Consider the following 12,571-nt stretch of genomic DNA (forward strand, 5'->3'; position numbering starts at 1 on the left):
CCAGTGACTTTTATTAACTTATATGAAAATAATAAAGAACCAGCTAATATTTTTAAATATGCATAAATTTTAAAAATGTTGGTTTTAGTCATTTTTGTCATGGAATAATTGAGTTGAATTTCCACAACAGAATGACACTAAGACAGCAACATGTTTTCATCTGAAGTTTTAATTGTAAAAACTAGTTTTATTATATTTTTTCTCAAAATATCCACAAAATCCCACTGAAGAAAATGTATCCATCCTGCTTTTGCAAAAGTTTTATGCTTTTATTTTTTAAAACCCACAAAATTTGAATTAAATGGTTCTTCTTTGAGAATGTCAACATTTCCTGCTCCATGTTGATCAAAATGATAAATTGTCTCAACAGACTGTGTAACATTAATGCCTCCATAAGAGTTTTATTTTGCTGGACTGAAGGCAAAAATGACTTTTTGAGTTGTAAAGGTTGTCTAGAATATAAAATGTGCTGTTAGCAGTTGAAACAAGGAAAATTAGGAAATAATTCAAGTTGCATGAACACATGAGACATGTGAGCCTCCAAACATTTATTTTAAAGTTTTCTGCAGCCTGAGCCTGAGCAGACAAGCTGAGGGGCAAAACAATCCCTGCAGACACAGACAGACAAAACGCTGCCGGATGTTCCTGGAGGTAAATCTGCTCTGTGGTCCCGCTGGACTTCCTGTTAGCATTCATTAGCATTCAGCAGATTAATGAGCATGTTTGTCTCTGAACGGCTTCATGAATAAATGCAGATGATTTATTAAAGTTCCCTTCAGACAGCAGAGTTTTTACCTCACTGAGTTTAAGTTTGCAGTTTCAGTCTTTCAGTGCAAAGTTACTAATTCAGTCAAACTTTATAAAATACTTGACGGCAGTCTGAAGGTGCCTCTCATTTCACATTTCCTAATAAATACTGGATGAGTAAATGAAGTCATCAGTGATGAATCCATTTGAACTGATCTGTTCATGTTGCAGGAAAAAACAATCTGGTTGGAGTTTTAATCATTTTGGTGTTTAGTTTCGTGTTCCTCTACTTTATCTTATATATTTATATTTATTGAGTTTCCCTGATCCCAAAGTCATTATCCTCCCTCTGCTGCCCTGGTTTATGTCCTGGTTTCAATAATCAGCCTCCTGAGTCTAAATACTCCTTGACTCTCTTGTTTCCTTTCCAGATCCTTTGGTCGTCTTTCTGGGTCTCGTTTCCTTGAGGGTTTTGGTGAAAATACTTTCCGGTGTTCTTCATTTTCCTCTTGTCTCATTAGGTTTGTTTTCTTTTTTCTAAATAAAGAAGTTCTTCAGTCGGGTCCAAATCTACCAACACAAATCATGACAGATCTTTCTAACTCCTAAATAAAACTTTTTCTAATTGTCACTTAAATAAAAAGATATTGTAATTTAAAACACGTTAAAACTACAGACTCCAGTTTGTATGATAATGATAAACTTTGTTTCCTTGTGGAGAAACAACTTGGACCAAATGTATTTATTTATGCATGTTCTCACTCTGTTAGATGCGTCTTTAGTTGAAATGATGACACCTGCTGTGTTTTAATCCATGAATCTTGAACCCAGTGAGTAAAAACAGATGTCAGCCTCAGGGCCTGACGACACCACTTTAGGATCATCTGTAAAGGTTTTTGTTGCCAACGCTGAGCATTTTCAGAGTTCAGCAACGACCATTTATGAAACAGAGTCCCTGACTGGAAAATTTCAAAAAGCTGGTTTCATGTTTTTATTTGCATCCAAGCTGCGTTTTTAAAATCTTTTAATCTTTTTGCGTCTCTCTGAAACCCGCATGTTTCCCTCAATCTCACAAATAAACATGGCGCCGTTTTGTGTTGTCCGGTGTTTGTAGTGCTGTTTTGTGGCAGTGTTACAGCGCCACCAAATGGTCTGGCGTGTGTACTACAGTGTTTTCAGTTATCCTGTTTTATGGACACTTTTTTAAAAAATCATTTATGAAAATGCCCCGTGTTCGTCTCCATGTGGAGAAATACAGGCGAGTTAATGATGCATTTATTTCTGAACTTTGGTCACTAATTCATTATTTTCAGATAATCCTATGAGTTTTCTGAAAAAAGTTTAAAAGTTTTGTTCCCCAGACCTCTGTAGCATTTATGTTTATTTTTATTTGTTGTGATATTTCTAATCTCCAGAGTAAAAACATTTCTCTCTCTCTCACATTCAACCTTCTGTTTGTAACAACTGATTTTGTAATTAATCAGTTTTCTCTCATTTCTTTGTAGTTTTTGTTTATCAAAGGAGTCAAATGTTCATGTTTGTGCTAAAAAACAAAAGTTCCAGAAGTTCTCTGCTCTTTTGTTTTGAACAGTTCATGCATAATAAATGTATAATTCTCCATCTGGCAGCACAACTCTTAGATCCTTGTGACTGACAGAAAATCAGACCTACTGACGACGTTTGATTGATCGCAGAGATGAAAGAGACCAAACAAGTTTGGTGAATATTTTAATCTGTTTGTGTTTTTCTGAGTTTCTGGGGAGAAAATGCATCAATGACTGAAGTAATTAATAAACCAAAACGCTCTGAAGTCTTTGATTTTCAGCATCTGAGCTGTTAGAGTTGAGAACTTTGAGATGCTAATTTTATTTTAAACAACAGTTTTCTTTTTTCCTGCTGTTCTTTTTGTTTATTTGGACAAAAAAAATCTAAACCTAAAGTTCCTCAACATCCAACAGAATCCAGTCTGTATTAAAACTCAGATTAATTTTGATAATAAAAATGAGTTTAAGGAGATGAAGGTGTGCAGAGGAGAGGCGGTTCGTCCTGTTCCTCCTTATCAGCAGAAACAAAGATTAAAAATAAAAATATGTTTAATGTTTCTCTGATGCATTTTATTTTTTAAAACTGTTTTTTATTTTAGTTTTCTACACATTTCTTTATTTTAAAAATGTAAATATATTGTTTATGTTCAAATATTAATATGATTTATATGTGGAAATACAGCAGAAATAATAATATATTTCTGAACAGAAAATCCTCATATTTTCTACAGTCAAATAAAAACAGAGGAATTTTAATTTTAATAAAAAAAGATTATTTAAAAACTGAACCAAAAAGGAGTTTATCTTTTATTTATGGTTTAATTCCGGTGTGAAAACATTAGATTTTTATTTCAGATCAACGTCTGGAAAAGGGATTTATTTTCTCTTTTTTTGTGCTATTTTCTTTTAAATTATTGTTGGCTGTTATTGTTTATATGATAGCAAACAGTTTATTATTGTCTTTTTTTCCTCCATCAAATCACAGTTTATTATCCACAATAAACTGAAGTTTATCCAGTTTATTATGGATAAACTTCTACAGTTTATATATATATTTATATTAAATTACTTTTATTTTACAAAAAAAAGGTTAGTTCATCTTTTGTTAATATTTTGAGAAATTATTCTTCTCAACTGGTTTGGACACCTGAAAATTAATATTAAGAAAAAAAAATGGGTTTATTTGCAAAACCCAATGTTTTCCAAATATTTATAAATAAATTACATAAAATCATTAGCAGTGAAATAAAACTAATATTAGATCATTTTTTCTCTCAGTGACAGCTGCTGTCTCAAAATAATTCATAGTACTGGACATGATTCCAGTAACTTTGTGTGGAAACAAGTTCAGGATTTTTCTGCAGGAAAAACCTGAAACGCCTCACCTCCATGTCTGCATGGACCAATCAGAGAAGAGACAGCTTCTGATTGGAGGATGGAGCGGCACCGGACCCCCTGCTGAGTGGAAGAAGCGGCAGCTGAAATCTGGACGTTTGAATTCAGGATGAAACCAGGGAAACCGGCTGCAGGTCTCAGGTCTCTGAAAGTCTCTCCTTCTCTTCTCATCTCTGAACATTAATACACACCTGTGATGAGAACCTGCAGCTGGTTCTGGAGGTCCACCTTCTGCCTGATTCTCCTCATCCCGCCCGGTTCGGCTCAGCATGAAGACGGGAATTCGGTTCTGGAGCCCGGCTTCTGCCAGCCCATCTCCATCCCGCTCTGCACCGACATCGCCTACAACCGGACCATCATGCCCAACCTGCTGGGTCACAGCAACCAGGAGGACGCGGGGCTGGAGGTCCACCAGTTCTACCCTCTGGTCCAGGTCCAGTGCTCGGCGGAGCTGCGGTTCTTCCTGTGCACCATGTACGCGCCGGTGTGCACGGTGTTGGACCGGGCCATCCCGCCCTGCAGGTCTCTGTGCGAACAGGCCCGGAACGGCTGCGAGGAGCTCATGAACAAGTTCGGCTTCCAGTGGCCGGACCGGCTGCGCTGCCAGAACTTCCCGCCCCACGGAGCCGGAGAGATCTGCGTGGGTCAGAACAGGAGCGATTCTGCAAGTCCGGCCGAGCCGAACCCGACCGCCCGGCCTCCGTTCCTCTGGAGCGGCCAGCGGTTCTCCTGCCCCCCGCAGCTCCAGGTTCCGTCCCGCCTCAGCTACCGCTTCCTGGGGGAGGAAGACTGCGGCGCCCCCTGCGAGTCCGACAAACCCGGCGGACTGATGCACTTCAGCCAGGAGGAACTAAAGTTCAGCCGGGTCTGGGTCGGGTTCTGGTCCATTTTGTGCTGCGTCAGCACGCTCTTCACCATCCTGACGTATTTACTGGACAGAAGGAGGTTCGTCTACCCGGAGCGACCCATCATCTTCCTGTCTGGCTGCTCCTTCATGGTGGGGCTGGCCTACAGCGCCGCCTTCCTGCTGGAGGACAAGGCGGTGTGTGTGGCCCGGTTCAGGAAGGAGGGGTACCGGCTGGTGGTCCAAGGGACGGAGAAGGACGTCTGCACTGTCCTGTTCGTCGTCCTCTACTTCTTCAGCATGTCCGGCTCCATGTGGTGGGTCGTCCTGGGCCTCAGCTGGTTCCTGTCCGCCGGGATGAAGTGGGGCCATGAGGCCATCCAGGCCGGCTCTCAGTACTTCCACCTGGCAGCCTGGGTGGTTCCGGCGCTGAAGACCGTCCTGGTGCTGGCGGTGGGCCGGGTGGAGGGCGACCTGCTCAGCGGCGTCTGCTCTGTGGGAGTCCACAGCCTGGAGGGCCTGCAGGGCTTCATCCTGGCTCCGCTCTCCGTCTCCCTCCTCATCGGCGCCTCCTTCCTGCTGGCCGGCTTCGTGTCGCTGCTCCGGGTTCGGTCCATCATGAAGCACAACGGCACCGAGACGGAGAAGCTGGAGAGGCTGATGGTGCGGATCGGCGTCTTCGGCTCGGTCTACACGGCCTCCAAAGCCATCGCCATCGCCTGCCTGCTGTATGAACAGGCGTTCCGGCCGCAGTGGGACGCCACCTGGCGGACGCAGACCTGCAAACACTTCGCTACTCCATGCCCGACCCGAAACTCACCGCCGGCCTCGCCGAACTTCACGGTCTTCATGATCAAGTACCTGACGACCTTCACGGTGGGGATCGGGTCTGGATTCTGGGTCTGGTCCGGGAAGACGCTGCAGACGTGGCGCCGCTTTTCCATGAACGGAGAGGCGGCGGCGTGGAGGCGAAGCTTCCGGGACCGGAACCAAACCGGCAGGAACCCAAAGTGAATCTACCGAACCCGAACGAACTGAGGGAGGGAGGTTTTATTTTTACTCAATTTTACACTGAAAAAACACAAAATGTTACCAAATATTTTGGTCCAGTTTTTAGTTCAAATATCTTAATAAAAACCAAAATAACTTAGAAGTAACTTTTCACCCAGATTGACTTGATATGGAAAAGTATACATTGTATATCCTGGCAGATTATTTCACTTGTAACAAATACTTTTTCATTACTGACATAATACAAGCTCCTATATTTTATTCAAGTTATTAATAAGTTTGTGTTGTTTTATTTAAGTATATATAAATATATATAAAAAGTTTCTCCCAGCTGTTGTCATCCTGAACACAGATAATTTGTTTAAAACCTGATTTATTTTTCCTTATCATCCCAGTTGTTTCTCTGTGTTTCTACTATATTTTTTATATTTGAGATATAAAACTGAATATTATTTTATTCAGTTGTTTGACACGTCTTTGAGAGTTGCTACTTTTAAATTGGGTTGTGCTTTATTTTGTGCACAATGACAATAAAAGTTATTCTGTGGTTTTATGTGTTAAACAATGTTTTCACCAGAAACTCAACAAAAATGACTGTAAGATTTTCTTCTTTTCTTCTCTCAGATTTTTTCAACGTTTAAAACAACCTTCTCTTTTAAAATGATCAGTTTATATGAATTAAATCAGGGTTTGGCTGAACAGGCTCCTCTGAATCAATCGACTCTAAATGTTCCAGTTTGTTTGACATCTTTTGTAAAAACAGAGCTCAGGTCATGTGATTCCCAGGTTTGTTTTATCCAAAAGTTTATTTACAGAAACAGACAATAAAAACTTAAATCTACAGGGAACCGATGAGTTTGGAGCAGACAGAAGGACGATCAGTCAGTCTATCGTCACGTTTCCAGCAGTTTTTCACATGAAGATTAAAATACCAGAGATCTTTGTTCTCCGTCTGGTTTTGGTGCTGAGGTTGGAGTTTTTCTGTTTGCTCCACCGGCCGATGGGTTTTACCTCCCGGTTGGGAGATAAAATGTTTTCCTCCTCAGAGCAGCAGGAACGTCAGGACGTCGCTGCTGCTGCTTCCTAAACTGTCCTGGAGAGGCGAAGAATGGGAGACGGCAAAACATCTAACTTTAAACGATTCTTACATATTCCCACATTTCTGTCTGTGTAACATTTCTAGTGATTAGAATAAGTACAATGAATGTTAAAAAGTACATTTTTCATGTTTATTGAACGTTGACATCACAGGATGATGAGTGAAATGACCTTTGTGATTTGAGGAAGCGCAGCAGCAGGAAGGCAGATGTTCCTGTGAGTGAAGCCACAGCAGCTGCAGCGCCGACAGCAGCAGGAACCCAGGAGGAACCTGGAACTAAACCAACAAAAACCCTTTCAAAGTAAAAGCTTTAGCTCTGAAGACAAGCTTCTAAAGACTGTAGCAGTCAGTATTACAGCGGTTTGGAGGAGACCTCTCTGTCACAGAAGAACCGTTTGTGGTCAGAAGTTTACATACCCTCATCATTACTATGACGAATATGTAATTGGATTGGCACCATAACAGTAAATATTTTTATCTGCATCATAAATATGAAACATTCACATTTTCTCATGTGAATATTTAATTATAGCTTGAATATTTTTACTATATGTTGGTATTTTTAGCATTTTTCTCCTTTGTTTATTATTCAGTTTGATTATTGTCCTCAGTCAGTCTGCTGGTTATATTTATGTTTTAATTGCTGTTTGTAAGTTATATTCATATTATATGATGCTGCTGTTTTATTTCCTGTTGAGTTACTGCAGATGAAAAGTTTGAATTTTGGCCAAATTTGAAGGATTTTCAGCATAAATCCTGACAAATAAACTATTCGATTTGATTTATTCAGTTTAATTTAATTAAACTTAATTTACTTCAGTTAAACTCAATTAACAGAACTCAATTAATTTTAATTCAATTCAGTGTAATTTAATTTAATTCAGTTCAAGTCAATTTAATTATTCCAGTTACATTTGCTTCAGTTCATTTGGATTTGAGTTAACGTCACTTAACTGAATTTCATAAATTTAAATTTATTCAATTTGAAGGTTTTTGAAGAATTGTAATATTAGTGGGGTGTATGTAAACATCTGAGCCTGTGTGACCTGTTGTGTTCACTGTGACCCTCATTAATCGCTCAGTTTGTTTTATTCGCCGTTTTTAAAGTGATTCCGTGACTCCTGGGTTGCCAGGTTGGGTTGCCAGGTCGGGTTCGTACCCACCCGGGTGTTTCTGCATGCTCAGCATCGTGCCGCTGATCACCGCCTCCTCCTCGTTGCTCATCTCGCAGCTGTACAGCCCCTCCTGCTGGGCCGTCAGACCCCGCAGCGTCAGGCCGCCCGACGCCGTCACGGCCTTCACGTGTTTCCTCCAGGCCTCCGTCACGCTGTGGCCGCCGTCCGTCCGGTTCCTGCTCAGGACGATCCGGCTGCCGTTGAACCTCCAAACGAGCCGCGTCACGGTCAGGTTCCAGGCCGAGCAGTTGATGGTCACTTCCGCTTCCGGCACGCTGACAGAAACTAAAACCAGGACGCAACACATGAACGCACCTTGAAAAATCAGGTGTGTAAATTTATACTGTAAAAACACAAAATATGTCAATGTATTTTTATCTAGTTTTAGTGCAAATAAAAGAAAGATGTCTTAATGTAAATGAAAGAATCTGCCAGTGGAAATGGAGCTTTTCTCAATCAGTATTAAGGAATTATTAACCTGACATAAACTCCTATATTCTGCTCTAAAGATGTTTGTACGTTAGTTTTGTTTTCCTTAATATTGATTAAAAAGTAACTGTTATACTCTTATTACAAGATATTTTCTCAGAGTTATAGGTAAAACAATCTGTAAGTGGAACTATATTAAGGAATTATTTACATAAACAAGTTGCTATATCTTGTTGAAAAGATACTTATAATTAATATTTTGCCTTATTTCAGGTGTGCTGAGATGTTGGCACTAAAAATAGACATAAATTCTTGCTAATATTTGGTGTTTTTGCAGTCAGATGACCTGGTGTGAAGACGGTGACCTTCCTGCTGCTCCTCCTGGTGCTGAAGCTGCAGCTGAAGGTCAGGAAGGAAACGCCCTCCGACAGCATCAGGGAGCTGTTGATGTCGTAGCGCTGCTCTGCGGTGCGGCTCACTCTGATGGCGCTCTGGACGGTGGTGTTGGACGAAGCCCTGAAGGACCAGCTGTGCTCCGGACTGGGGTAGATCCCCTCTGAGCTGCAGCTCATCCTGTTCCCCGTCGCTTCGATTTTCAGTTCAGTGACCGGAGCTGCGAGAAAAAAGGAAAGAGAAAAGTGAGGATCTGTGAATGTTTTCTGCAGCAGTAAGCGTTTCTCCTACCGTCCACCATCAGGTTGATGAATGAGTGACTGTTAGCAGCAGAGCTGCTGGTGAAGCACTCATATCGCCCCTCGTCCTGAACTTTGACCCCTTTCAGCAGCAGAGAAGCGTTTCCTCTGGAGATCTGATCCCAGAAGAGAGACGCTCTGCCTCTGAAGCGCTGGTCCTGGTCCTGCTGACTCTGATTGCTGTGAAATGAGCGGACCGGAACCGGCCGGGCCTTCAGCTGAACCCAGTGGATGTGGATCTCTCTGCTGCTGTGGAAGCGACACGGCAGGACGCAGCTCTCCATGTAGACACAGGAAACATCGACGTCTGAAACGCAACATGGAGACATGAAACTAAACTCTACAACTAAATAAAGCAAATAAATGATAGAAAAACACATTAGAACATGTCAAACACTTAAATACAAAGAAAACATGATATACACTGCAAAAACACAAAGTCTTAACAAGCACTTTGTCTAGTTTCTAGTGTAAATATTTTGGTTCACTTAAAATACGACAAAACTAACATTTAAAGAAACAAACACGAATAAATAAAACCTTAATGTTGATGAAAAACTATTAGTTCCACTGCACAGATGTTTTCCCAAGATAAATAAAAATATTATTGAATCTTTTTTTAGTTTTGTTTTATTTCTAGTGCTCAAGATATTTAAACCAGAAACTCGACAAAAATACTTTTGAGTTTTTCAAGTTTTTGAAGTTAAATGTTAGAAAACTGCTGAAGAGCAAAAACATGCTGAATCAGCGACATTAAATATTAGATACATCAGATCTTATTATGTTAATAACAATAATTAAATAAGAAATATTAAGTATAAAGCATGAAAATAATTTATTGACAAGGATAATAGTAAAGAATTCTGAATAAAGATATGAAAAAATAAACAAATGTAAGAAACTATAAATTAGTGTTTCATACATTTATTTTTATCATCTATAAAAACTTAAATCAGACTGAAATGTTCCTGATGTAGGTCAGTTAAGGTCACCTAAATTATTTCTATGTACAGAACAATTAGAGATATATTTTAATGTTTTTCAAAGTTCACAGACATTTTTATGATATTTGGTAAAAACACCTTTAAACTACGTAACTTGGATCCAATCTTTTTCAGCTGTGGTTGTTTTAAAACGTCCTACAGGAATGAGTTTGATCTGATCTGACTGTGTCGTCATTTAACTGTCAGGAAGTCAAACTGGGACTTTCCCAGGATGCTAACCTGGTTAGCTTTTAATTTGGACCTGAACTGGAGTTTAATCTCAACGTTTCTGTGTGAAAATATGAATTCAGGTGTTCAGTAAATTTATTAAAATAATGTTTAAGTTCTGAAATGCTACTTTAGAGGTGAGTTCCAGAAAGAAAGGTAACTTGTAGTTCCCGTGGCTTTGAGGGAAAAATGGAAGCTTGACAATGAAATGAAATGTTTCACGTTTCAAAATGTCCAGTTCTTGGAAGTGGCAAAGTAATCTTTAAGAAAATAAGATGCAGAAGGAATCCTGTACGCTTCTGAGAAAGTCAAACAAAGTAAAGTGTCAGGAAGTTCTGAGAAGTGAATCTTTGAACACCTGAAAGGAACCTGTTCGTTCCAGGAAGGGAGAGAAAGGAACCTGTTCGTTTTACCTTCTAAGTTTAGGAAGGATTGGAGATTTTTGAATCCAAACCACTAAATAAATCTTAAATAGAGCCTCAGCTTCATCTTAATGTGTTGAATCTTTTCTTATTGATTAAACAATAATCAATAATGTCAGACAGTTGCATGTCTGACGTCAGGATAATATTTCATCTGTTCTGGATGAAAACAGACCAAACATCCGGAGACGAACCGAGGAGGTTCTGAAACAATAACCGTCTGAAACAGATAAATGATCATATTTACTCAATAACTGATCATTATTTATTCGTATTCTTGTGATTAAACATACAGAATAACCTGGTGTTTCATATGTAGTTACCAAATCTAAAGTTTTGAAGCCTTTTAAGATCAAAGGGCTGTTATTATAATAAACATATTAATAAAATGATCTTTTTATCTCTTCATGATATTATCAGGAGATTAAATGAATGTAAATTTATTTGGTCCCAACTGCATAAATTTAAGAAAGACACAAACCTGTCCTGCTAATAAATCTGACTATTTTAAAAATTAAATGCTTTGTTTATTGTTAAGCAGGTAATTTATTTTATAAAAATATTTAATAACTAATTCTGAGTTTAATATTTTGGTTCATGTACAAAAAGTTTGGAGACCAGTTAAGATTTTATTTTTAGAGAGAATCAGAGCTGCAGGAAAATAAATAAGATCAGATTTTAACTAAATGTTATTAATTCAGTTACATAAATATACTGATAAAAACTAAACATGATCTGACAGCAATGAGTCAAATGTTTGTTTTGAATATGTAAATAAAATATTACATAACAAAACACAACATCAAAATGTTTATTTTTATAAATTCATTTCTGTGTGTGGAAGAATAAACTTAATGCTTCAACCCTTTAACCACCTAAATAATATCACATTTATTACATGTATAATTCAGACATAAAACAACTAAACTCATATTTTATATTATCTATTTAACTTTAGTTACATGGATGAACAATTATTAATTGTTTAAATTTCACCAAACAAACAAACTAGCATCAATAAAAAACGCCAACAATAATTTACTAATATTATTATATATTATATTCAGCAATAAGAAAATGTTCATATGATAAACAGTTTATGTTAAATATAAAATTATTCACATCTTTACTGATACACAGAAGCTTTAACTCTGAATTTAAATATTTTAAACTGATTTAATTCTTGACAGATAAAAATTATCCTTAATATTAAACAATTCTTGAATATTTTCTGGTAATTGTTTATTTAAGACTAAAGAATTAGAGCTGTCTGTAGTTTTACTATGGAAATTAATTTGAATAACTTGGATTTTACAAATAGCCTGTTAAACATCTGAACTTATTGATTATTGATTTTGCTGTTTTTGTTACTGGCTGTAATGTAGATTTGTAATTATTGGCCCTATCAGGAACTTAGACAGGGTCAGATTAATGATCAGTACAACAATGTAAAATCAGGTCTATTGTTCCTGTTTGTGTCACAAATTCAGGTTAAGTTCAGTTTATATCAGAAAACTCATTTAGACATTTAACTGAAAACAAACATGTCAGCTAAGATTTCGTAATGATGAATTACAGGTTGGTGAGCTCTTCTAGAAACCTGCATCATATTTCTCCATCAGTGAATCGTTTACTGACCTGCAGACCAAACGGCCTTCAGCCACAGAAACAGCAGATTCAGCAGAAATCCGGAGCAGCTCAACATTTTCCAGCTTCATGTCATCAGACACAAAGACCTGATTGGAACAAATGAACCAGATTCAACGGGAAGAGACAGTTTGTCCCCGAGGACTGACTGGTTTTTCCTGATCAATATCAAATATATGACATGTTTGCATATAAGTTTTCCTTATGGGAAGCCATAGAGGACAAACTGAGTTGAGTCAACAATCATCTGCTGTGTGACGTTTGTTTCCTCGTCGCTCTGCAAACAGAAACAGAAGCTCAGCTGAGAAACTGTTTGTTTGATCCGTTACATTTTAAAACAGATTTATTTTTATTA

General features: G+C 38.5%; 2 protein-coding genes across 3 annotated transcripts; one reads left to right on the top strand and one right to left on the bottom strand.

Moving 5' to 3' along the window:
• Positions 1-3,512: 3,512 nt before the first annotated feature.
• On the top strand, positions 3,513-5,787 carry LOC106939621 (frizzled-7-A-like). The gene has a single exon (XM_015022083.1). The coding sequence runs from the start codon at positions 3,883-3,885 to the stop codon at positions 5,542-5,544; it is 1,662 nt and encodes a 553-aa protein (XP_014877569.1). The 5' UTR covers positions 3,513-3,882; the 3' UTR covers positions 5,545-5,787.
• A 538-nt stretch (positions 5,788-6,325) lies between these two features.
• LOC106939622 (butyrophilin subfamily 1 member A1-like) lies at positions 6,326-12,571 on the bottom strand. 2 transcript variants are annotated; one of them, XM_015022085.1, is made up of 6 exons: positions 12,208-12,571; positions 8,929-9,243; positions 8,591-8,857; positions 7,804-8,100; positions 6,811-6,916; positions 6,326-6,634 (listed from the first exon to the last, which is right to left on the bottom strand). In XM_015022085.1, the coding sequence occupies exons 1-6, from the start codon at positions 12,272-12,274 to the stop codon at positions 6,625-6,627; spliced, it is 1,062 nt and encodes a 353-aa protein (XP_014877571.1). In that variant the 5' UTR covers positions 12,275-12,571; the 3' UTR covers positions 6,326-6,624. The 2 variants fall into 2 exon arrangements, with proteins under 2 accessions (XP_014877571.1, XP_014877570.1); XM_015022084.1 differs by lacking the exon at positions 12,208-12,571 and having other exon boundaries at positions 8,929-9,343.

The sequence above is a fragment of the Poecilia latipinna genome, unplaced genomic scaffold, assembly GCF_001443285.1.
Source record: "Poecilia latipinna isolate Pla-1442-1.1 unplaced genomic scaffold, P_latipinna-1.0 Scaffold2931, whole genome shotgun sequence".
Classification (NCBI taxonomy): Eukaryota; Metazoa; Chordata; class Actinopteri; order Cyprinodontiformes; family Poeciliidae; genus Poecilia; species Poecilia latipinna.